The 25,036-nt window shown below is 42.1% G+C and overlaps 1 protein-coding gene across 8 annotated transcripts in view; it reads left to right on the forward strand.

Annotated features, from left to right (window-relative positions):
• Positions 1-25,036, forward strand: part of LOC119728778 — a 160,985-nt gene that overhangs the window by 124,024 nt on the left and 11,925 nt on the right. For 6 of the 8 annotated variants that reach the window (XM_038201162.1, XM_038201159.1, XM_038201167.1 and 3 more), the window contains 22 exons: positions 144-317; positions 1,124-1,238; positions 2,185-2,375; positions 4,585-4,726; positions 6,006-6,210; positions 7,172-7,291; positions 8,630-8,816; positions 9,500-9,631; positions 10,273-10,353; positions 10,913-11,109; positions 12,037-12,425; positions 13,098-13,289; positions 13,706-13,826; positions 14,447-14,648; positions 16,421-16,519; positions 17,673-17,933; positions 18,561-18,618; positions 18,853-18,961; positions 19,282-19,342; positions 20,945-21,125; positions 22,026-22,141; positions 23,265-23,403. In XM_038201162.1, the coding sequence (XP_038057090.1) occupies positions 144-317; positions 1,124-1,238; positions 2,185-2,375; positions 4,585-4,726; positions 6,006-6,210; positions 7,172-7,291; positions 8,630-8,816; positions 9,500-9,631; positions 10,273-10,353; positions 10,913-11,109; positions 12,037-12,425; positions 13,098-13,289; positions 13,706-13,826; positions 14,447-14,648; positions 16,421-16,519; positions 17,673-17,933; positions 18,561-18,618; positions 18,853-18,961; positions 19,282-19,342; positions 20,945-21,125; positions 22,026-22,141; positions 23,265-23,403 (3,472 nt within the window). The remainder of the gene's footprint in view (positions 1-143; positions 318-1,123; positions 1,239-2,184; positions 2,376-4,584; positions 4,727-6,005; positions 6,211-7,171; positions 7,292-8,629; positions 8,817-9,499; positions 9,632-10,272; positions 10,354-10,912; positions 11,110-12,036; positions 12,426-13,097; positions 13,290-13,705; positions 13,827-14,446; positions 14,649-16,420; positions 16,520-17,672; positions 17,934-18,560; positions 18,619-18,852; positions 18,962-19,281; positions 19,343-20,944; positions 21,126-22,025; positions 22,142-23,264; positions 23,404-25,036) is intronic. The other 2 variants (XM_038201165.1, XM_038201168.1) reach the window with 1 other exon arrangement.

Below are 25,036 nucleotides of genomic sequence, written 5' to 3' on the forward strand. Positions count from 1 at the left end.
CCAGAGAAAAAGACAAGGCCAAGGTTTGGAAAAACCCAGAAGACTTGTGATTGACTTGAATAAAACTCTCTCCCTAATACCCTCAGTGCCCACAATTCTTTATTCATGACACAATTTACTTTGAAATTCTTGTATCTTCTTAGGGACTGGAGTGCAGGTGCTAACAATGAGCTGTTGAATCAAGTTTACACCCGAGGGTTCATCATCCTGCAAGACATCATTGAGAAAGCAATCATCCAACTACAGACCAGCAATGACACGGCCAAGCCGGGGGTCTACTTGCAGCTCATGCCCTACCCATGCCACGTCGTCGATCGGTAAGTCTTGTAGACCCGAAACGATTATCCGGTTATTGGATTGATTGAGCCATTTGTCGGTTTTTCAGTCACGTTATTCACGTAATCAAAACTCTCCCTGTCAAAAGTGGGTTTCCTTCTTTTGCACCACCCTGTACTTAACTCTTTCAGTGCCCGCGAAATTTGAAAAGTTTAACCCTAAACTGCCCAACTTCGAGCTTTTTTGTTAATTGTTCAGAATTCTGTAAAAAAAAAAAGTTAATAAGTTTTACTCACTAAATTTGCTGTTGTTGCTCTCTGGTATATCCTTGGTATATTGGAAAGTCAATAGTAGTCACATACATAGTGATACACCCTGAAACACTGTCCTGCACACAGGGGAATTCCGCACTTTTTGCAGAAAATACGAGTGTCAGTGCTGCGCCCTCTCGCAATGAAAATGATATTATTAGAAAGAGTGAGAGCGCCCCCTTGTGATAACATGCTTACTCTACCTCGTACATGTACGAGGTGTGGCGATTTTAAGTACGAACATTACCTCGTACATGTACCAGGTTGGCGATTTCGAACTGACAAATATACCTCGTACATGTACGACTTTGGCACTGAAAGAGTTAAACACAGTTTTAGAATACAATAAAGCAAACATGAAGTTTAGAAACAGCTGTTATACTGTTTTGTTTCTTGAAAGTAAAGTTTCACAACTCTGCATTTTTCATCTTTTTATAATGGGTATATCTCGTTTAGGAAATAAAATCTTCTTTTTTGTGAATAATATTTCCAATCTTTCTTTCTAATTTTGTTTTTGTTTTTGTTCCATTGCAAAGGTTTGTGGAGCGTTTTGGCTATCTAATTCCTCTCGTTATGGTCTTTGTTTTCATCGGAGCCATTGGTTCAATGACACATCAGTTGGTATATGAAAAAGAACTCGGAATTGAAGAGGTTTGTACCTGGACCACAATCATCTCAAATGCATAGGAGGATGGCAGGGCGCACAGACTCTCTCAATACAGTTTCAGAAACTAGTAGTACTTTAGCCTGTGCATCGTTGATGTAGGGAAAAAAACAGTCGGTCTAGAGTGAGAAAACTAGCAAGTGTTTAAGACCAACAGTATCTAGGGATGGAATACTTGATGTTTGGGGCTCGTTGGATTTGAACCTGTAAATACAGCTTTGTAGCCTGTACTTCTGGAATAAAAAAACAAGAAATAGTTATTTTGTGAGTGAGAGAGATAAGTGACGTATTTGAGGGAAATTGAACAAATTTAAGTTAGGGACCGAAAACTTGTTTGGGTTTTGGAATGGCTGCATTCGAACCTGTACCCATAATATTGTAACCTTTGTATCTAGGTAGAAGTTGGAAGGAGACAATGGGGAAATAGTGCGTTTAGGATGGACAATGCCAGAATTAAGGAGAAACCAAAAATGTAGGGATTTGAAAACTTATATGTTTTGCACTGACTGGTTTCGAACCTGTAACCCCATGTTGTACCCTGTGCATCTGAACAGAAATTAAGAAATACCAAAAAAAAAAAACTATTAGTTTTGGAGTGACAAAGCAAACATAAAGGAGGATTTTGTAGTTATGGGTTAAAAATTTGTTGTTTGGGATTAGCTGTGATTCGAACTGGCACCAACCATATTTTAGCCCCTTTTTGGGTTAAATCAGATGTAGGGAAATATAACAAGTGACATTGTCAGCAACATTAATGAAAAGGAATAGTGGTAAAGTCTCAAAGCCAACATAAGGTCAACCAAAAATAATAAGTTAGCAATTGAAAACTTGATTTTTGGAGAAGGGGCGGGAATCGAACTTGAGTCACTGAGGTGGAAGTCAAGTGGGCTAATGTTGTACCACGCTGATTGTCTGCCATTTTGTCTCCAACAGCTAATGAAAGCCATGGGCCTGCGGGCTGGCCTCAACCTCCTGTCCTGGTTCCTGAACAACCTCATTCTCATGGCCATCATGTGCGCACTCATGGTGCTCATTCTCAAAGTGGGCAACATCCTGCCCTCCTCTGATTGGTCGCTTCTCTTCTTCTTCCTGATGTGCTTCTCGTTCTCTCTCATCATGATGAGGTAAAGGACAAGCCGCCGCACCCAATGCGGAGTTAATGTTCAGCTTGTTTGTGAAGTCCACTTCATATTCAGTTATCTGTTTTGAATATTCATAAGAATAGCAGGGATGTCACGCTTGCGCATTGCAGGTGAAAGTCAAATGACAATATAACCCAGGTGTCCTTTCTTCTGCACGTACTTTGAATACTCAGTTGACGTCCTGGAAATAAATCCCCTGCAATAGGAAAAAAATGGTTTCACAGAAATTTCTCAAAACTAACCTGTGTAAAATAGCTGAAACGTGGAATACGGTGTGACCTTCGCCTCAACACCCCGCAACATGTTTTTTTTTATAATTTGATTTTTGGCAACATTATCCGTACAAATATATCCAACGATAATGATAAATTTGAAACGTACGTCTCTATAGGTATTAAAGTTAGTCATATTCACCGTGTTTACACTGCATAAACGGTAGGAGGCATGAGAAGTTTTTCTTAGCATATTGCGCTTGAAGTTGGCGTTTTAAGTTTATGCATTGCTCAGTGACTGCACTGCAAATTTCGAAATGAAAAACGTGTGCAGTATGCGCAATTAGAGGTGATGGGGGCCTTGCAGAGACATGTAATGACAAAGAAAGTTTATGTCGAATAATTCCAATTTGTAATTCCAATAATTCCTTTGTTTACATGTGCACTTTCCTGTGGGAGCTTGGTGGATTTCATCCCCATCCGGCTCCCATAGGAAAGCGCACATGTAAACAAAGTGTAAAGTCATGTCTGTCTGAAGGCTGATGCCTCAATCTTAGAAAAATTCTGAACAAGTTCCAATGTGATGACCAAATGATGCCATTGATGTCAGTTTTTGATGAGCATTGATACCTCATGATGCCGAGTGATGTCACATGAGTACTGAATGATGCCCAACTCATGATGACCATTGATGACTGTTTGATGCCTTCTGGTGCCCAGTGTTACTCAGTGGTGCCTTATGACAACCAAATGATGCCTAAATTGAATAATGATAATAATAATAACAGGCACAGGTGTAAATGTACCATTAAGGAGACACGATATCGTAATTTCTTCGAATGGTGGGAGACACAGGTCATTAGCCTCCCTAATGTCACAGCCCCCCCCCCCCCCCTCCTTTAGAGGCAAAATTTTGTTGTCGCAATTGGGTTATTTTTGTTGCTCGTGGTCTAATTAGTGAACATACCGATATTCGTGGAAAAAGGACAAGGGAATATTGGGTTAGGGCACATTTAAGTTTGAAATATTTTGTGCACAAGTCTTATGGGAATGCCTCCCAAATGTCCTTTCCAAGGTAATAATTATTATAATAGCACTTTTACACTGCAACGGGGTATCAAAGCACTTTACAGTTATTATTTCCCTGTTTCAACGGGCAAACACTCCTGAAACCATCTCAGCTCCCTAGGGAGCATACAGCCCCATGCTGCCTGTTAGGCGTAAGGAAGCAAAATCAACCATGCACAATAACCATCTCTGCCCTCACAGGTACCCATTTACTCCTGGGTGGAGAGAAGCAATGAATAACAAAGTGCCTTGCCCAAGGGCACACACACCTTGACCCCAGGCCCTTAAAGCCAGAGTCCATCATTTGCAGCTATCCAAAAAGTAACTGGCGTAATTATTGTTGAAAAACATACTTGGTTGAAAGATAGTAAGGGGACTAAACTCCCTGTGAAATTATTCTTTCTGGCAAGCTGTCATTTTGAAGAAATCAACAAAAGACGGCCTTTCCAACGGTGCGTTTTAAGAAGCACCGTTGGAAATTTCCGTTAGTAGTTCGTTTTTTTATTCGGCGAAGCGCGTGCATGCGTTGACACGACGCACACGCGCCCGTGGTTGCTATGATTCGTTGGATCGGTGCGCGACATCGCGTAGCTGCAATCGGCTAGTGAGAACGTGTCTCGGACACTGAATTCAGGCCCAATTTAAAACATAATTCAGCAATATTTGATTTGAAAATGAGATCCTAGAATGCTGGTTTTTCTCGAAATATACAGCTGAAGCTCAGCTGAAACTTCATCAGGTAAATTGTTCAGCACCCTTCTTCTGATTTTGAGCGCGTTTGTTGCTTCAAACGAACAAAATGCACAAATTACAAATGATGGACTATACCTTAAACCACAAGACCACTGATGCCCCACATGTACAGCACTGATTGATGACATCGATATATATTTGTTGATTGTTTTCCATAGCTTTCTGATCAGCACCTTCTTCCAGAGAGCACATGTTGCTGCGTTTGCCACTGTGTTGGTCTTCATAATATCCTACGTGCCGTACGTTCCTTACATCATTTTGGAGAGGAGTTTTGGAAGTTTCCATGAGACCTTCCTGATTGTAAGTATTTCCTATCTGACTTGATTTCAAGCAGTGGAGTGTTATTGAATTGTCAGAAAAGTTGCTTGCTAAAGCACCTTTTTTGCGCGGTTATTTGTGCATTTCACATTAAAATATTAAGATTATTTGGGTTTGGTGACATAACCACATAAAATGGTAATACAGTGTGAGTAAAAAAAACCTGAACCCCAACCCCCGAAATTATATTTCATATTTAAAAAAATATGTAGCACCAAAAATAATAATGACTGGAAAGCCAATTTCATAAGCTACTTTTGTATGAAAAGAATTACTGAAATTGCTCAATCCGTTCAAAGAATATTACCATTTAAACACAATGACCCTAAAACCTCTTTCGTCCGAAAATGCAATTTAAAGAATCCTCTTCACAATCGTCTTCAAACATCACCAGCAATAAAACTTCAGTTTAAAAATTAAAAATATTCAACAAAGTCCTTCTGAAGGCCCTTCTTTTCAAAAAAAGTAGATTTTATTAATCATATTGTTTGCCTAACCAGGGTTGTTATTAGATATTGTGTACTACATTTGTTGACAGTTGTTGAAACAAGTATTCTGTGTCAATTTCTTTGTTGTTCCAAACAGTAAGAATACACAATAAAACATTTTGGACGAAACTGGTTTAAGGGTTTGGGTTCCACTTTATTTGACTCACCCTGTATAACCAATTACCCTTGGGAGACGCATATGTATCCCATACCCACACCATTTCTAATGGTCTCTATTGACGATTTGGGAAACCGCCAGCAAAGGGCTGAAAAGATCAGTGTTCCTGCCGTCACTGGTTCACAAACAACATCGGTCAGTTTCTCTGTACAACTCGAAGTTGACTTTTTAATAGTCAACCTCACCTGATGCCCTTTGTGGTATATTTCAGAAATAAATGTGAGGCGTTCTGGTCTACTACACACATTTAAAAGAAAGAGCATGAAAATGGGGGAATAAAAGTATTTTTAAGCAAAAACAAGTGGCATCTTTCACTTTCACGACTACAACCAGTCAAGACTTTAAAGGGCTCTTTCTCAGTTTGTTTGGGTGGATATGTCAATAAATGCAAACTTTAAACAGCCTTGACTTGTTAACGGAATGTCCGATTGAAGTGCTACAAACAGTAATGATTGGAGAATTTTGGAGAATTTTATTCTCTTTCCTTAATAACCGCAAACCCTCATCTCGACTTCTGCCAAGTTCTGTATCCTTCTGCCAGAAAGCCTCATAAAAATAAAACTGTTTTGGTCAAATGTTTTTTTCTCTCTTCTAGTCATTGATTTCTACGTGTGCGTTCACCCTTGGTTGCAATGAGATCGCTGTAAAGGAAGCGCAGACGGTCGGTGTGCAGTGGAATACCTTCGGCCCTGACTTCCAGCAGTTCGGTATGTTTAACTTCAACTGGAAATGTGTGGCGATGCTATGGGATGGAGTCATCTACTTCCTGATCGGCTGGTATATCAGCTCTGTCTTCCCAGGTAAGACCGAGACCAGCAGCCGATTGTCACGCAACACTTGGAAACAAATTTTGAAACAAATAAACTTACGATTGATTTCACGAAACATGGCGGATCTTCACAACATTTTAAATAATCTCAACATCTTGGGCAAGGAGTATTACAGCCTTTACGACGCTCGTTTGTGTGTGATGTTGTTCGGTCACGAAACAGTCACTGAATCACAAAGTCCAAGAAATAGGGATAGTTTCTTTGACTGACTGAGACAAAAAGACCTAAAAATGATTACCGAATGCACATGGAAACAGGGGCGGCAAAGCTGGAGGGGAAGGGGGGCACACTTGCAGCCCAGATTTTCCCAGGCCAACAAAAGTGCCCCTCTCATGGTTATAAATGTGCCCCCTCTAGAGGATAACAAAACTGCCCCTCAAATGCACATGTATGAAAGCATATGATTGCGCTACAAATAAAATTGTCTCCTCTCTTGTAATGCAAAACTGCCCCTCAAAAACACAAGTACCCCTCTCGCATTAACAAGATTGTGCACCTTCTCGAGATGGAAAACTACCCCTCAAAAGCACAGACATCCCCCTTGCAATAATAAAATTGTGCCCCTCTCGAGATGGAAAATTGGCCATCAAATCAATAGTGCTCCTCTCGCGATAACTTCTCGAGATGGAAAACTGCCCCTCGAAAGCACAATTAGTGCCCCGCTCACAACATTTAAATTGTGCCCCCTCTCAAGATGGAAAACTGGCCCCGAAAAAATAATAGTGCTCTTCACCCGAATAAAATAGTCACTGAACTGGCCATCAAAAGCAACAGTGCCCTCTCGCGAGAAAACAATGGTCTCTGCACATAACTTGTGTTGCCCCCAGTTTGAAAAGCGTTCCGCAGCCCCTGCATGGAAACAAAGTGAATATAGACTATCGTTCACCCATTGTCAAACACTGATTCTTTTGCTTTGTTTGATTATATTTAGGACGCAATGGTGTGCCCAAGCCGTGGTATTTCATCTTCGTTCCCTGCTACTGGTCCAGCTGCTTCAGTTGCAACTCAGACTCGGGCAGCGGCAAGAACTACGCCGATGGCAGCAACAACAGTAAGTCCAAGAGAACCAGGATTATGATGAACAGTATTATGGGCTCCGTGCACAAGTACCCCCTCAACGGTTACAGAGTTGGGGAAGGCAATGGAAGGGGGTCTACTGGGAGATAAATTTTAAGGCATTGCCAACGGCGCCTGGTGCCCACGCTGAGATGCTATGAGTTTGTGCACATTTAGAATCAAATTAATCGTGTGTAATTCGCGCTGTTCAAGTGTGAACCCATATGTGAACATAGTATGTGGAGTGCTGTGGCCTCGTGGTTAAGGGCACTGGATTCATGGTCTGTGGGTAAAGCTGCGGGTTGTGGGTTCGAGTCCAGCCGGGGTCATGGTGCGTGTGCCCTTGAGCAAGGCACTTTGTCACTCATTGCTTCTCTCCACCCAGGGGTAATTGGGTACCTGTGAGGGCAGAGATGGTTATGTGATTGATTTAGCTTGCTTGCGCCTAACAGGCAGCATCGAGCTGTATACTCCCCAGGGAGCTGAGATGGTATTTGGAATGTTAAATTGGCCAAATGATCAGGGGTAATAATAATACTGTAAGCGCTGTGATTTAGTGTACTAAAAAGAGTGTTCTTAAATGCCGATTATTATTATTATTATGTCGAAAGTGGTCAAATAGTGCCATTTACTGTTTGTGCACATAAACGATTCCCTTATGGACTAGACTGATTTCTAAAGACTTCCGTATGGGGTCTATTGTTCCATTATGTTTTCTACCCCATAAGGAACCCTGTACATGTACACAACTGTGGAAATTCCAGGGTTCCCAGAGTCATGAAAAAATTACTCCTGGGAAAATCCTGGATTTTGAAGCTGTCATGGAAAGTCATGGAAAAGTCATGGAATTTGGTTATTTTACAAGGAGTCATGGAAAATTGATATTTCAAAGAAAAAAATCATGGAAAAGTTATGGAATCCTGCACAACCCACATGTAATGATGCCTAATATTTGGCTTTTGCAGTATTCCAGTGTGCTATCAGTTACTCTTTGTGCTCTATACTTGTTGCATGTTCAATGCACCATTGTGATGCTTTTGTGGTGCTCAATGGTTTGTTTGTCAAACTGGAAGGCTGAAAGGGAGTGGCATCCCTTGCCTCAGTGTGATGACTGGCAAGTGTATTGTAACTCTTAGGCTCCTCAGATGCCAAAACAGCGTAAAAAAAATATTCATGTAAAACCGTAATTATGTACTGGAAAGGTCAGGGAGTCATGGAATTTGATTATAAGATTTCTGTGGGAACTCTGAATTTGTAGTGCCCCACAGAGCAATTCAAGCATATGGGTAACCGTAGTCTGACATGAGATACGACACTTTCCCTTCCCCTCTTGGTCGTGTTGCCACAGATCCAGATGTTGAGATGGACCCAACCAACGTTCCCTGTGGCATCTCCATTGTGGGCCTCACCAAGAAGTACAACAAGAAGAAGAAAGCCGTGGATGACCTGACCCTCAACTTCTATGAGGACCAGATCACGTCCTTCCTGGGGCGAAACGGTGCCGGCAAAACCACCACTATGTGAGTAAAATCTATCTCATCAATATCCATGAAATCCAAGACGTATGGAAAATCTTATTTTAAGGTTTTTGAATGGAGTAATATTGAAAAGTTTATTTTCACAATTATGTCATCGACAATGCTTTGTGATTTTTTCCCATCATTTCAAACTCTGCATGATGCTACAAAATCAGTCTTAAGCGAATTTGTAATCAGTTAATTTTAGAGGCAAATTTTCTCACTTTAAAAAAAAGTCCAAGTTCCTTGTAGAGCTTGGAAAAAAAATTCACTTGTATTCTGAGTGTAATTTAGGTTAAGGATAAAGGATTAGTCCTATATTTTTATTTATTATTACGTAAGGTCTGTTGTGGAAGCTGAATTCTGTGTCAAGAAAGTAATTTAATTCCATAAATTTGTTAGTTAAGAAATTGACTTAGAGTGGGATTCGAACCTGTAACCTTTGAGGCACCATATTGGCCCTCTGCCAACTAACTGTTGTGACAGTATTCAACTTGGATAATGTCTATGTTCATGGGGACGCTTTTTTTTCTATCAGAAAAGAAAATTGATATCAGTAGAATGCAAACAAGTGACTGAAGAAGGGTTCTAACCCAGACATCCCGAATGCCGTTCTGGGAGCTCGACCAACTGAGCTATCCAGCCATACGTTGGTAGTCTAGTCTCTTTTTGTTCTTTTTGTACAGTTCCATCATCATGGGTCTGTTCCCGGCTACGAAAGGCAAGGTGTACATCTACAATAAGGACGTCATGAGACAACTTCACAGTATCCGCAAGGATCTCGGAGTGTGCCCCCAGCACGATGCGCTCTATGACCAGTAAGTACTCATTCCATCATTGCCCAGCTGAACAGTCGGCAAGAAAAGTCATGCTAACCATAGCAGAAATTTGTGCTTTGGAAACCTTAAGTGCTCTCTCACGGCGTGGGTGTGGAAAGGATCGCATAAGTGAGTTGTGTCACTAACTTATACAAGTTTTTATTCCTCTGAGGCATGTGCGTCATGAGAGAGGGGCAAGGAGGGGCTTAATGAAATGGGTGGTTGGGGGAAAATGTCCCTGCCCACCCTCGAAAAATGATAAATCGAGAATATGCTGGAAAAGTACAGGGATTTTTTGGGGGGGATGTGCTTTGACCCTCTCTAGAAAAAAATCCTGGCGACGCCCAGGCTCTGAGGTAAGCATGCTTTTTGCTGTGCTTACTACTTTGGTCTTGGTGAAATAGAAAAATACTTTGTTAGCAGAAATATTGTGCTCAGCAGCATCCAGGGGTCAGTCATCATGGCGCTGTAAAGCACAACTTTTTTGCTAAGAACCTAAATGTTTTCTTCCCAAACGCAACTTTCCAGCCAAGTTCCTATGCAGCCTATATTGCCTGTGACTGAGTTTTTTTTGCCGATAGATTGTGCAGAGATTGCATTCTCCATTCTGATGTGGTAATGATTTGTTTTCTTTCTCATAGGCTGACAGTGCGGGAACATCTCGAGATGTATGGTCGCTTGAGAGGAATGTCTCTCAAAGACATCTTCCAACAGTCAGAAGAGTAAGTTTTGGCTAACCCCCTCCCCCCCCCCTTTCTTTTTTGTGTATATTGAGGTCATAAGGTCATGATCTGGGAAACAATACTTTTCTCACCTAGGCCATTGTGGTTGTGTCTTTTTTCTACTTGTAAAATCAGATTGAAGAAACAATACTTTGTTCTCCTCTGGCCGCAGTGGCAACCTCCTTTGCCCTTGATCAATTATTAGATCATAAGATCAGATTGGAGAAACAGTACTTTCTTCTCCTTCGGCCACTGTTGCCACCTCTTTCGCCCTTAATCAGCTAGTATAATAAGATCAGATTATAGCAACAATAGTTTTTTTTCACCTTTAGCCGCTGTGGATGCCATTCAGCCTTTTCTCAACTATTTCAGTCGGAAGTTCAGATTAGAAAAACAATACCTTTCACCTATTTCCACTGTGGCCTCCTCTTTCATCCAATTTTCAACTGACATCCTGTAAAAGGCAACAGATCGGAGAAACATATCTTTTCCCGTCTTTGGCCACCATGGCTTCATATTAGTGTTTTGACCTTTTGACCTGTTCTTGTTGCCATGGCAGTCTCATCGCCGATGTGGACATGCAGGACGCAGCCAATGAGAAGGTTTGCAATCTCTCCGGGGGCATGAAGAGGAAACTATCCGTCATGATTGCGTTCCTTGGAGGATCCAACATCGTCATTTTGGATGAGCCCACTAGCGGGGTGGACCCACATGCCCGTCGAGCCATCTGGGACCTGATCAGCAAGAACAAGAAAGGTATCAAATACCTCCGTGACTTAGAGCTTAAAGCTACAGTCCATCATTTACAGCTATCCAAAAAGTAACTGACATAATTATTGTTGAAAAACATACTTGGTTGAAAGATAGTAAGGGGACTAAACTCCCTGTGAAATTATTCTTTCTGGCAAGATGTCATTTTGAAGAAATCAAAGAAAGGAGGCCTTTCCAACGGTGCGGCTTTAGACGCACCGTTGGAAATTTCCGTTAGTAGTTTGTTTTTTGTATTTGTCAATGCGCGCGCAAGTGTATGCACGACGCACACACGCGTGCAGTTGCTATAATTCGTCGGATCGGTGTGCGACATCGCGGAGCTGCAATCGGCTCAATGAGAACGTGTCTCGCAGGCTGACTTCAGGCCCAATTCAAAACATGATTCAGCAACTATTGATTTAAAAACGCGAGATCCCAGAATGCTGTTTTTCTCGGAATATACAGCTGAAGCTGAGCTGAAATTTCATTAGGATAGTTGTTCAACACCCTTCTTTAGATTTTGAGCACGTTTGTTGCTTCAAACGAACAAAATTCACAAATGACAAATGATGGACTGTACCTTTAAGTTGTGAAATCTTTAGGGCCCATCTTATTCATATCCAGGATGAGTTCCGGATAAGGTCTGGACATTGTATTGGGTATAAATTTCAGGATTCTGATCAACTTACCTGCAATCTTTCCGCAATGAAGTTATTGATGAGTCAAGCAGTTGCTTATCCAAATGTTCCCGGAACATGTCCGGGACAAATGCAGAGCTTCTTCCGGACAAAGTGAGTGATTCTACTCTGCAACTTGTCTGGAACTCGTCCAGATGTGGATAGAGAAGAGCCATTGGTTAGTTGCCACTTTTTACTTTACGAACATAATACAAATAGTATTCTGTGAGTAACATGAATATTCATGACTGTATAGGTCGTACCATCCTCCTGTGCACTCACTTCATGGATGAGGCAGATCTCCTTGGCGACCGCATCGCCATCTTGGACCACGGCCAGCTGCGTTGCTGCGGCTCCTCTGCGTTCCTCAAGGGCCGCTTCACCAGCGGCTACACACTCACCATCGCCAAGGAGTTGCCTAGCAACCAGTCCACCCCGGAGACCATGAGAAAGTTGACGGACGGTGCCAGTGACCCGGCGGACTACAATCGGAACACGGCAGTGGACAACGTCTACGTGGAAATGACGACCCTGAAGAAACCAGAGGCAGCCCAAGATCACGCTAGCACCAGCTCCCAAGATCACGCTAGCACCAGCTCCTCCAGTGGTGTTTCCTCATTTGTGGAACCCTTCAATTGCGCCAAGGTTAGTTTATTTCTTGCACTGGTACTCCCCCCCCCCCCCACACACACACCTGTCGTTTTTTACCCCTCAGCCATGAGGCTCGAGGGGTATTGTCATCGCCTACGAGATCCGTCTGTCCGTCCGTCGGGATGTCTGGGCAGCTTAGTTTCTGGATGATAACTTGACTCTGGCTGAGGGGTTTCAACAGCAATGCTGTTATTTTTTTTGCAGGGTTTGTGCTCATTTATATATGAAACAAGTGATATTTGGTCAATCTGCAATTGTTATTTCTCTAAAACAACCATTTTTTAAATTAGATAAAAACTGGGGAAGACGCTTCTATTGCACTCTCAGTTAAAACCAAATTTTCAGATGTTCTCCTCTGAACAAACCAACCTCCAAAAAAAAAATTTGTTAACTGACATTTTGGCAGAGCAACCCTCCTACCAATAACAAATAAGGCCAAAATTTAAGATAAATAAATTCATAATCAAGGCCAAAATCATCAGCAAAAATTGGAAGCTAGAAATCTTTCAAACTTTTAAGTTCATGGACCTTGAATCACTCTTTTTTATGAATATCGGTTGTATTTAGCTTTTATGGAAATAAGCTTGGCCGCTGGTCATTTGGTGATGTGTATCCCTTAGCTGTTTGTCAAATTGACCCTTTGACCCTTAACCTTTGACCATGCAGGTGACCTCATTCATCCAGTCTCACATCCCATCAGCCGTGTTGAAAGAGGACGTGGGCACAGAGGTGTCCTTCACCCTACCGGTCAGTTTTGGCCAGACTGCAAAGTTCCAGGGACTGTTTGAAGAGCTGGATGCTAAGCTGCCTGAACTACATGCCTCAAGTTATGGCCTGTCAGATGCATCACTTGAAGAGGTACGTCCACCCTCCCCCCCCCCCCCCCCTCCCGCCTCCTCTTTCCTTGCTTTTCGTATTTTCCAAGTTGCTGATCCCCCCCCCCCCCCCCCAGTGTTGACACAAAATTCGTACGGATGGGAGTGTTTGTACACAGTATGTCCCAAAAAAAGTGTCTCTCTGACTATTTATGAAATAACCAACTACAAAACCATGAGGTCAATTTTGAAAATGTTTGATTGTGCAGATACTCCTAAGCCGAGGCCGGAAATATCTGTCAGTGACCCGCTCGCAGCGAAATATGAGTGTGCTGCCCGAGGGTGATGGCAATGAACCCGCCTGGCTTGCGGTTGAGTGAAAAGTAATCCAGTGCCGGTCTTGTCAAAGTAACCCTGGCATGAACTGGTTAATGACTTTTATTTCTTTTCTTTTTTTAGGTTTTCTTGAACGTTTCCAGCCAGGACGAAGGTGAAACTGACGGACCCAAGGATAAGACTAAGATGGTTCCTGAGTCCACCATGGAGAGTGTCCAGGTCAGCTACAACATGAAGCCTTCGAGTAAGTCTTGCCACAATAATTATTTTCATCTCTTTATAACTGTGCATTCAAAACACTCCTTCATTATTGAATGTATTTGTAGCTCAGAGTTTTAGTAGAGTAACTAGGTCCAGACCGGGTTCGAGTCTCAGGTCATTTGGTGTGAGTCTGATTCTGAGTCTTGGCGATTGTGTAGAACCTCTCTTTAGTTTCGATCAAATTAGGGTAAAGGGTTTTTTATCATTTCAAAATGATTTTTTTAACCAAAAGCAGACTTCTCTTAATTCTAATGATGGTATATTTTTACCAGTTTCCTTGGGGTTGAAAATGCGATTTGCTTACGCGTTTTACGGTTAGTTCCATGCGAATCAATGCAGTTCACTGTGCGTCATGGTGATCGCCATCTTTATTTTCGCGCTGTGTTTTGTCATCTCAATCGTCGCTGCAACCAAAATTTCTCCAAAAAATTAGACCCTGCCCTCTATCTCAACATACATGCTAGTTTGTAATGTCGCTAAATAGTTTGGCAAGTCCAATAATCTAAAAGTGGATTTCTGTTCCCTAATATAGATTGAAAATGTTAACTCGGAAAAGGACTTAACAGCTGAATCATATACTACGTTCTTGTTTTACCCCGCCAGCCCTGCATCAGTTTTTGGCCATTCTGACCAAGCGTTTCCACTACACCAAGCGTGATTGGCGAGGATTCATCTGGGCTCTTCTCTTGCCCATGCTCTTGCTCCTGTTGGCTGTTGTTTTTGGGACCCTCAGCTCTGGGGAGACGAACCCGCAGCTTCACTTTGCACCCTCGCTGTACAGGCCTGACGACTATGTCTTCTTCAGGTAAGTACAATTGTCTGTATGTGTGTGGTCTGTGGGTTTTTACATCAACGACAAAGGACCAATTTACCGCTGCATTTTACCCTCTTACGCCGTACGAGTCTGGTGACTTATAGCCGCATTCATATTCGACTTAATTTTGTGGAAAATTTACCGCAATTGTTAACATTCCATTGTGGTTATTCTACCATGCACCCACGGATTGATTTTTGGCCCGCTGAAAGTCATTGGTTGTGTAAACTTTACCGTGCCGTTCTCTCTCAGAATCTTATGAGGGTGCCCTTCTATTGACCTTCGAACCTATCACCGGATGAAGCTGGGGAAAAAGGTCCAAATATTATCGCAGAACACAGAAATGCGGTAGAATCTTGCGTATCGTATGTATGCCTACGCTTGTGAATTACAGAGGTCAATATAGGTGACCACTCTGGAGTCACGTGATCATAACGTTAGTTTTACATAGCAATGGCCATCCGCACTGGACTTTAAATGTAAATTTAACGATGTTAATCATCCGCACCCAGTTGGCTCTATAAATGCTGCGGACCGCTAAACTATCAATCAGCAGTCAACACTTGACAAATTGGGTTAGTTTACCATCTGCCGCACTGGACTTAAATTGGTAAAGTTGACAACAGTCTCCGTTAGTTTAACCAATGCGAACATGGCTAATATTTTCTTCAGTTAAGAAGGTCGAATTGTTTGCATGGATGTTAAGAAGGTCGAATTGTCTGCATGGATGTTAAAAAGGTCGAATTGTCTGCATGGATGTAGTCCATGGTTTTTTACACGGCCAGGGTAAATGATAAATCCACTGCTGCATTTTGCCTGTCACTGTATGAGCCTAGTGACAACATTCTCTTCAGTTGAGAAAGTTTGTGCACAGTTGTCTTCTACTGATGTGGCCCGTGGTGTGGTCCATCTCATGTGGTCCATGGTGTTTTGTACACCTAAGGAGGAGTAAGTGGACTCCGTGCACAAACTGAGGGTGCCATTTGCCCCATGGGGTGTACATTGTGTTATCACATGTGAATTAAAATGCAGATTCCTAAGAAATATTAATAACAATAATTATAACAATAACAAAGCATTTGTAAGGCGCACAATATCTGAAAACAACAGTCATTCAAAGGCGCCGGTCAGTGAAAAGTCAGTGTGTGTGAAGGTAGAGGTCATTATGTGTGAGAGAGAAACTGATTGAAGAGGTGGGTCTTTAGTTGGCGTGTGAAGAGAGATAATTGGTGTATTGCCTTTAACTCGTCTGGTAACGAGTTCCAGAGACGCGGTGCAGAGCTGGAAAATGCTCGGTCTCCGTAGGTCGCCAAACGAGTCTTCGGGACAAACAGTATATTGGATGACGACGACCTCAGACCTGGTCTCAGTTGACGATGTTGAACCATTTCCTTCAGATACAGTGGGGTTAAGCCATGAAGAGCTTTGAAAGTAAGAAGGAGAACTTTGTATGCGTTACTGGATTGGTAACCAATGAAGTTTGCGCAAGGTGGGTGTTATGTGGCAAGATGATTTCATTCTTGTGAGTGTGCGAGCGGCAGATTTATGGACAAGTTGGAGACGTTTTATTGTATGTTGTGGTAGACCTACAAGTAGGCTATTGCAAAAATCTAATCTGGATGATATGAAAGCATGAATGAGTTGTTCTGCGGCAGAGAATGTAAGTGAGTTTCTTACTGCTGCTGTACGTCATAGATGAATGTAAGAGGACTGACACATAGAAGAGACACATGGCATTTGTTTTGTTATTTTGTTCTTTACAGCAACAGCGATTCCCGGACGGCGGATGGAACAAAAATGACGAATGCTCTGTTCAGTGCACCTGGCCTGGGAACAACATGCATGAATGACTTTGAAGATGGGTACATAATAATTCTTGTGGTTTTAGTTATAGCAACCTGTTGAAAACTTAATGAAACTTACAACCATCCCTTGTGAAAAATTTACAACTGTACTGTTTTATGATTCATACTCTTCCTTTGCTATCGTTCACATCTCCTTGTTACAACTCCTCCCTTGGAAAACTTGCAGACGTCCCACTCTAAAACTCACAACCTTACAATGTTAACACAATCTGACCCACAACCTTCTCTTTGACATATCCACAACTTTTATTCGTTAAACACTTGTAACCTTGCTCTTAAAACTAACAACCCTCCCTTGTTTAAATTCAACCTTCCCCTGTTGTGATTCACAACCCTCCATTGTTTAAACTCACAACCTTCTCATGTTAAAACTCAGGATCTTTCCTTGTTGAGAAATCCTTCCCTTTGAAACTCACAACCCTCCTTTGTTAAAATCCAACCTTCCGCAATGGTTGTGATTTCCAATACTCCCATAAAATCCACAACCTTCCTTTGTTAAAAGTGGTTCAAACTTCAAGTAAAAGCAAAAGCTTTGTGGTGTTTGCCGTTACCATGGCAAAGTGTCTTAGCACTGAAATTTGCATCAAGTATGAACTAGCCTTTGAAATTCACGATTAACTTTTCAGACCCACTCTTCTTAAAATTCAACCTAATCCTACTTAACGTACACCTACCGTGATTCACAAGCCTCCCTTGTTAAAAACCCAAGCTGACCTTGTTTTTGGTTCTTGGTTGGTTCTTCTCCTAAACACTCCACGTGGGAGTTTTAACAGGAGGCCAGAAACACCGGGGCAAACCCCTTCTCTTAGCGATAAATGTCACTGGGTTCTTTTACATGCATTGCATTACACAACACACTGGACCTACGGCTTTACATCCTATCCGAAGGACGAAGCAATAATGGTTAAGTGCCTTGCTTAAGGGCACAAATGTCCACTCGGGCTCGAACCCACACCACTGTTACCTTTGAAATACCAGAGCATGAGTCCGGTGCTCTTAACCTCTAGGCCATGACACTCAACTTGTTGCAATGATCAACTCTCTCTTATCAAATCTCACAGCGTTTCCTAGTTAAAATTCCTAAACCCAAAGTCCCTCCCTACTTTCAAAAATGACGCTACTTACGAGCTTTCTTGTTTTCTGGTTTTAGCACCTGTCACTTCACGGAAGCTTTCTTCAAGAACCCAATCTCCAGCTTGTCCCCAGCTGAAATTGAAGAAATTCTGGCCGTTGATCGCGCGGCCCCAGACTGCTCATGTGCAAACAGCTTCCTGGAGTGCCCAGAGGGCGCTGTGGGGGCTGCACCACCGCAGTGGATAATGAACACCACGGATATTCTGCTGGATGTCAGCTTGAAGGCAGACCTCATCAAGTACCTGCTGAGGTCCACTGAGGACTTCCGATTCAAGAGGTTGGCTTTGTCCAGATGTATAAAACCCATAGCAGGACTGAGTCATTGGCAGGATGCTAATATTGCAGCAACAAGCGTTTATCAGGGTTCCAAGCCACTCGGGAAATCAGGAAAAACCTTGAAAATGGGTTTTCATTTTCCCAAGGGCGTCAATCACTTCTCAAAAGTGTGGGGGAACATACCTTGATCAGAGCTAATGCCAGCGCAAAGCTGCAAATGATATACTCTACCTTTAAAGCCACATGTGTCTACGCACAGATATTAACTTATACCATATATCCCTGCAAAAAAAATTGGCCTGCTCGCGGAAACATCTTGGTCGCTCCAAGTCTAATAAATGTAGATTGAGTTTCAAGCGTGGTAGCCCATTAGTTCCTGCACCACCCAAAACATATCAAATAGAATTTGTAGTTTAATAGCATAAATATGAAATGTCCATCAACCGTTATGACTTATGCATCTATGCAGATGGTTCACCTACCCTGAACAGTGGCTCCTCTTTTGGGCAAATGATCTTATAAGAAAAGAAAAATGCCTCACTTGGCCACAGGAGGTCCTTCTTTCCATTGTATTTGTATGTATTCTTTTTAATAATAATTGGTTTTTTTTTTTAAATTTGTTAATTAGGTACAACGGGCTTACCCTGCACAGCAAACCCACAGGAGACACACAGGAATTTATCAAGGTAATGAAAAATATATCAATTTTTTTTACATGACAATTTGGTGGGGTTTTTTTTCTGTTTGTTTCCCCAAGTTTAATTATATTGCATTGCCATTCAGTTTCTGGGCCATGTTGTCATATTTTTCCCAAAGTGTCGTCTTGCTCCAAATTTTCACCTAGGAGAAATGTCACTTTTCTGGAGTGGTTATGGTTATAATAATTTATGAAGTTTTTCCATTTTCATTTGGCATTGCAGGCGTGGTACAACAACAAGGGGTTCCATGCTATGCCCATTGCACTGAACACCGCCAACAATATCATTCTGAGGTCCTACCTGCCCCCCGGCCAAGACCCAGCAACATATGGTGAGTTTGGGATCGGGAATACATAATTTATCCATTTTGTATTAAATGTTGCACTTTGATTTAACATTTTTTTTTTCAGGATATAAAATTCATTTTGCAGAATTCTTGAAACAGTGGACTGCTCTATATTTTACAATTATTTATGGTCCCAAATTCTTGCAAAAATGTGTTTTCTTCTTTTTCAGTGATTGTATGAAGAAATGCAAATTGCAGATTTCTGTATAAAGAATTACAATTGCAAATTCAGTGAAGGGCAAAACCCACTATTAAATCGACATCTATTGGCAGTTTGATAACTAATTGTTTTACTGCTATCCCAGGTATATCAGCGTATACTCATCCCTTTGAGTTTTCTGGAGAGGGTCTCAGCGTACGAGACATGTAAGTACATTTCATTTTAAATGAATTAGTAGAGGGCCCGTTCAAAACGTGCCTGTTTGGAACAGGCAAATGCTTGGTCTCTGGTCGACCCGCAAACGTGGCGGAAAAGAGTACCGTGCCCGTATAACAGCGCGCCATATTTACACCTCGATCACCGTTGTTCAATCCTCCCCTTCAAGAAACAGTCGAGCCCATACAGCCAACCACCATTTGCACGTGTGTTGACCCGTACCCATGGTCCGGTATAGAGTGCAGTGACCGTTGAAGATGTGCAGCAGTGCGTGGCGCGGTCTGTATATACACTTTTGTATGGTCAAGTCATCCAGTATTGCAGTGCTTCGTTTGCAGCTTCTTTGAGAACCGCTCATCCAAACAACTTCAAATTGACACTGAACAGTCTTGGGTGCTGAGCAATACACCTGACGATTTTCAACTTCATACAGCGCCCAGTTCTGGAGATAATCGAAATACAGACAGACACACACATAGACACACAGAGATTCCTGGAATTACAACCCTGTAGCTAGCGCCGTGCACAAAACTCATGAAGTAGGTGTATGCATGGGCAGGCAAGCTATTTTGCATCTTGGTGTAACAAATGATGTCAAAAACAGGAAATGAGGGTTTTTTAATGTTGAAAGGGCATGACTGAATTAGTTGCTATTTATAATCTAAAAATTTCAACAACTAAAAACAGAAATAAAAGCAGCCAATACATTGACTCGCAATGAGCCTGTACAGGATGTAGAATTTGTTTCCACGTTTGCCTGGTTCGGTGGTGAAACACATGACACCCTTAAATTCTGCAATGCATTTTGATTTGTGTGGCGCTTTGGTCCCATAAACCCTCTTGGACCTAATAAGGCTCTCCCACTGACCTGCATGGCTTGACCGACATCCGGGTATCGGAGAGTCAGTGCCGCCATTGTAGTAGGCAAGGTTTGTATAGCTCCGCGTGCAGTAGGTAGTAGGCAACCGTTCAATTCTGTGATGGATGGCAAAAACTGTGAGAAAAACACAGAGCCAACACCCAGTGCTGGGTTGGCACAATTGTGACAACCGTACACGACACGGGTAGTGACCATTATGCCATTTGATAAACAATTCACGGTTATTTTACGTGAAAATAAGCCCTGCTGTCTAGTTTACAGCTCACAACATGGTTGCCTACTGCAATGGTGGCCGATCATGGGGAAACGGGATGGGAACTTTACAATTTGAATAAAATCTGGAATGCAGACTTAATCCAATGCTTTGCACGTTTTAAGTTTGCATTCTCCCGACCAAAGAGACTGTTACTATATCATGTGATTCAGGGCAAGCCTTATGCTAGCAACCCCAGCTCTGGCATGGTCTGGTGTCTTTGTGCCATTCTCACCCATTGTGAACAATTATGTATTGATGCTGAGCGCCTCTTACGTCACTATGCAAGAGCTTGCCCCGAATCATGCGATTAGCAACAGTGTCTTTGGTCTGGAGAATTCAAAGTTAAAATGTGCCAAGCATTCTTCAAATGTAAATCCCAAAGGGCATAGGTTACTCGCAAATGGCTTATTGGAACAAATAGACCTTTGACCTTTATGTGTTAATTTTTCCTGTCAGTTGGGACCAAACGGCCCAGAACTTTGGCAACTGTCTCATCATAGTGCTTGCCTTCTGCCTGATCCCGGCCACCTTTGCTACGTTCCTGGTCATGGAGTACAACAACGGTTCCAAGCGTCTGCACTATGTCAGCGGGGTCACTCCGACGGGATACTGGCTGGCTAACCTTGTCTGGGATATGGTGGGTACCGGTGGCAGTTGAACATTCCAGGAAAATGAGAAAACAGAAATTAATCTTAACGAAACACAACATAACTCCAATTTTTAGCATTGGTTGTATTTTAATGTACAGGGTGATTAAAAAAAAATCGAAACCCAAATGTCGGGCCCATTATTTTAGTGAAGTTCTGCATGTAGCACTTTCAAAGTCTAGGATATGAAAGCCCAATTCCTAAGCTTTCTTTTTGAACAAGAATTATTCAAATCACTCATGTACTTTTCAAGTTACGGAGTTTTAAACACAACCACCATTTTAAGGTTCTGTCCACAGATCACCAAAAGGTCCATGTTCTTTAGCAAAACGAAAACAAATCGCAAAAGGATGTCAAATGAGTCATAGCATTGACTGTGTCTAGTGCATTTTAACCAGTTCGCGCCAGGATAATTTTCGCCAAAAAATCCATTTTCGAAAAAGGCAACATATAACAGCCAATTTTTGACATACAGCCAAACGCCACAAATACTGATTCGAAAGAGTTATTTCAACAGTATTTGTACGATATTTTTAACCGCAACCTAAATTTTATCAACACTCCGGGGTGTGCCGACAGAGCACAACAGGCCGTGCACAGCGGCCTTGTTCAAGTTCAACACACGGTCCACCTCCACAGACTTCTCGGACTTTGTGTGTGTGTACAGATCAAATGGGGAATTAGTGTGTTAACATGTCATTTGATGTCATCCGATGCGAAGTGGTTTAAAATAATATCAAAAAACAAAAACATTTATCTTTTGCCGGAATGTTTATGATCACTGTTACCTTAACGACGTAGCGTCACCCTGAACTGTGGTTGATATTGAATCAGGCTTTACTTACACTGTGTCTGTTCTTGTACTCATACTCCCTATTTTCCTCTTGCAGTTGATGTACCTGATACCCATTGGTATAAGTCTCATCATCGTCTGCGCGTTTGGAATGCATGCCTTTAGCTCATCCAGTAACATACCAGCATTCTGCCTGCTGTTGTTCCTATATGGGTAAGTGTTTTAGTCAATACTTGTATGCTAAGAAGTAAGAAATAATTTTTAAAAAGAAAAGTGATTTTAGATTAGAAAAGATAAAAATCCTTGTAATAAATTGAAGTTGTATAATAAGCGTATTGTTTAATGTGGGTTGCATTTCATGACTCTGCCTACCATAATTGAAAATCTTTGCTTAAAGTTCCCAAGAATCTTTGACTGTAGTAAAATTTTTGCACTTACAAAAAATGTTAACAAAGTTAAAAGTTATAAGGTAATTCTTGACTTTCAGCACAGATTCATGTAGGCATCTCATAATTAAGAATATTGTGCTTTCATGTTTTAGAGCAGCAAAATGTGTGTGCCAGCCCCTGTAAGATCAGAATCATGATTATGACTACAGAATTCCATGATTTGTACAGCTTTTAAAATTGGATCCTGGACACAATTTCTTTAAGAAAATATTTCTTGTTATCTATGTTACAAATGTTTTTCCTGAAATTTCTGTCATGTCGGGATTTCTGAAATCATGGGTTCCATGTGTGAAGCAGAGAGGATGCTTTTTTCCACTTTCTAGAGCCTAGTGGACAGGGCACTCCGCGTGTGTGTACTGGTTTGCGCGCATATAGTGTGAAGTACGCACGACTTAGCATCCTCTCATAAGTGTTAGGCATCGTCAGCATTGCATTTGAATATCTCTACCAGTGGTCTCCCCCAACTCTCCCGTGCTTACCCTTAACCCGAACCCTCTAGGGTATTTCGGCTAGAAACCCAGCCAAAGGCAGCAACATGCAACACTAAATTACAAGCCTATACCCAAGATCAGGTCGAAAGCATCGAGGCCAATCTGCCTCAGAGTCTGTGGTCACAAAATACAGCAGGATACAACTGTGGCATTGTTCAATGGGACTTCTCATTGTCTCAGAAGCGGCTGTTTATGCACTGGTGTTGGTAGCTGAATGCATCAAAGTTCACCAGACTTTTCCACCTGATGCATTGTGTTGTGTCTGGCAGGGTAAGGGTTAAGGGGGTACTTGTCCACAGAACCCATTTTTAGGATTGTCAAATTTTACAAGTGTAATCATTTCTTATCATCTTGTCTCCTTTTGAAAAATGATTTGTGCCCTTTTCATTTTGTCAGTTTTGCCACCGTCTGCCAGCTGTATGTCCTGGTGCCGCTGTTCAAGTCAACAGGCACAGCTTTTATCGTCTACTTTTGCCTGACGTTCCTGGTCGCTATCCTCACCATCATACCCAAATTCCTGCAGGAGTCGCCTCTGGTAAGTGCTGTCAAGTAAAGTGTTCCGAGCTGATACTAAGCTGATCAGGTTGATACTTTTATTCTTTTCATGGCATGAAACAACTGAAGCAGGAATGCCAGTTTTCTGGCTTTAGCAGGAATTCCAGCTTTTTGTTTTGGACAAAATTAATTGCATTTACCGTTTGTCTTTTGCGAACTTTTTTACTGCGGTACCCGATTAAAGTATTTGTCCACGAGGCATCAAAATTTTGCATAAGAGCAGAAACGGTGCAATAAATACATTATAGACAACATAGATTTAAAACTGGCTGAACCTTAGCTCAAGCTTCATTTTTTGGTGTTTCACTTTTTATGTTAATGCAAAGTTTCTCTCGGCTATACTATAGTTGCTGTGTCCTTCTTTGTTAGTCCCGAGATGGTGTAGGCTAGGCTGCACACTCGCATCGCAACCATCAGCGTTTACACAATTGCAGCGCTGCCATCTACCTGGCAACTTTGTAAGGCAATGCATGTCTCTCCTCTAGACCTTATGACTCTAGACCTTATGACTCTAGACCCACTGACATGCCTGACTTGCCAAGTTACTATCTGGACGGAATACCAATCCATTGCAGGTTCCTCCCCAGCTAATGCTGGTACCTGTTTTCGTCCCTATATGAAAGTGTACAAGTTTACTATGTTGAGACTCGAACCTATGACCTCTTGCTTACTGGTGCAGATGTCTAACTGCTTGACCAGTGAGTCATTTGTCAGGGAGTTGGCAGATTGGACCTTAGGTGAATTCTGAAGGTGGACTGGAGACAGTCTGCTGACAGTCTTTAGAGCTATCATTTGGAGCTTGCCCTAACTTATGTGGGTCACAGAATATGCAGAGTGTTTACATGGTTTAGTCCTCATTGGCATCTGGAGACGGCAGAATTCTGCATTCCGTCTATATAATTTTGTAGTCAGTCTGCAGAACTTTTATTGCACTAATTTGGAGCGTGGTGTATCATCATCATCTCATCTTCATATCCCGTGCAGAAACCTCCTCTGGAGTATAATAATAATAATTTGGGAGACTAATCATCCTTACTGGCAGCTGGTATGCTGAATAAGCCATTTGCGAGTGACCTATACCCTTTGGGATTTACATTTCAAAAACATATGGTGCACTGACTTGCTCAGAATGCTTGGCACATTTTAACTTTGAATACTCCAGACCAAAGACACTGTTGCTAATCACATGATTCGGGGCAAGCTCTTGCATGGTTACGTAAGAGACGCTCAGCACCAATACATTGTTCACAATGGGTGAGAATGGCACAAAGACACCAGACCATGCCGGAGCTGGGGGTTGCTAGCACAAGGCTTGCCCCGAATCACGTGATATAGTAACAGTCTCTTTGGTCGGGAGAATGCAAACTTGCAAAACGTGCAAAGCACTGGATTAAGTCAGTGTTCCAGATTTTACGCAAATTTAACACGCAAATGGCTTATTGCGAAGGACGCGGCTACAACGTGGTCGGGCCGCTGGCACGTTAAGGCGCCTATGGCTGCCGGCCACATCGAACCATATATGACCACGGAGCACAGCCTGAGATCGAAAGTGTTTGATTTTTCCGGAGGGAAGAAAACCGGAGGGCACGGAGAAAAACCCTTGTGGCACAGGA

Source organism: Patiria miniata, unplaced genomic scaffold (genome assembly GCF_015706575.1).
Source record: "Patiria miniata isolate m_02_andy unplaced genomic scaffold, ASM1570657v1 HiC_scaffold_20, whole genome shotgun sequence".
Classification (NCBI taxonomy): Eukaryota; Metazoa; Echinodermata; class Asteroidea; order Valvatida; family Asterinidae; genus Patiria; species Patiria miniata.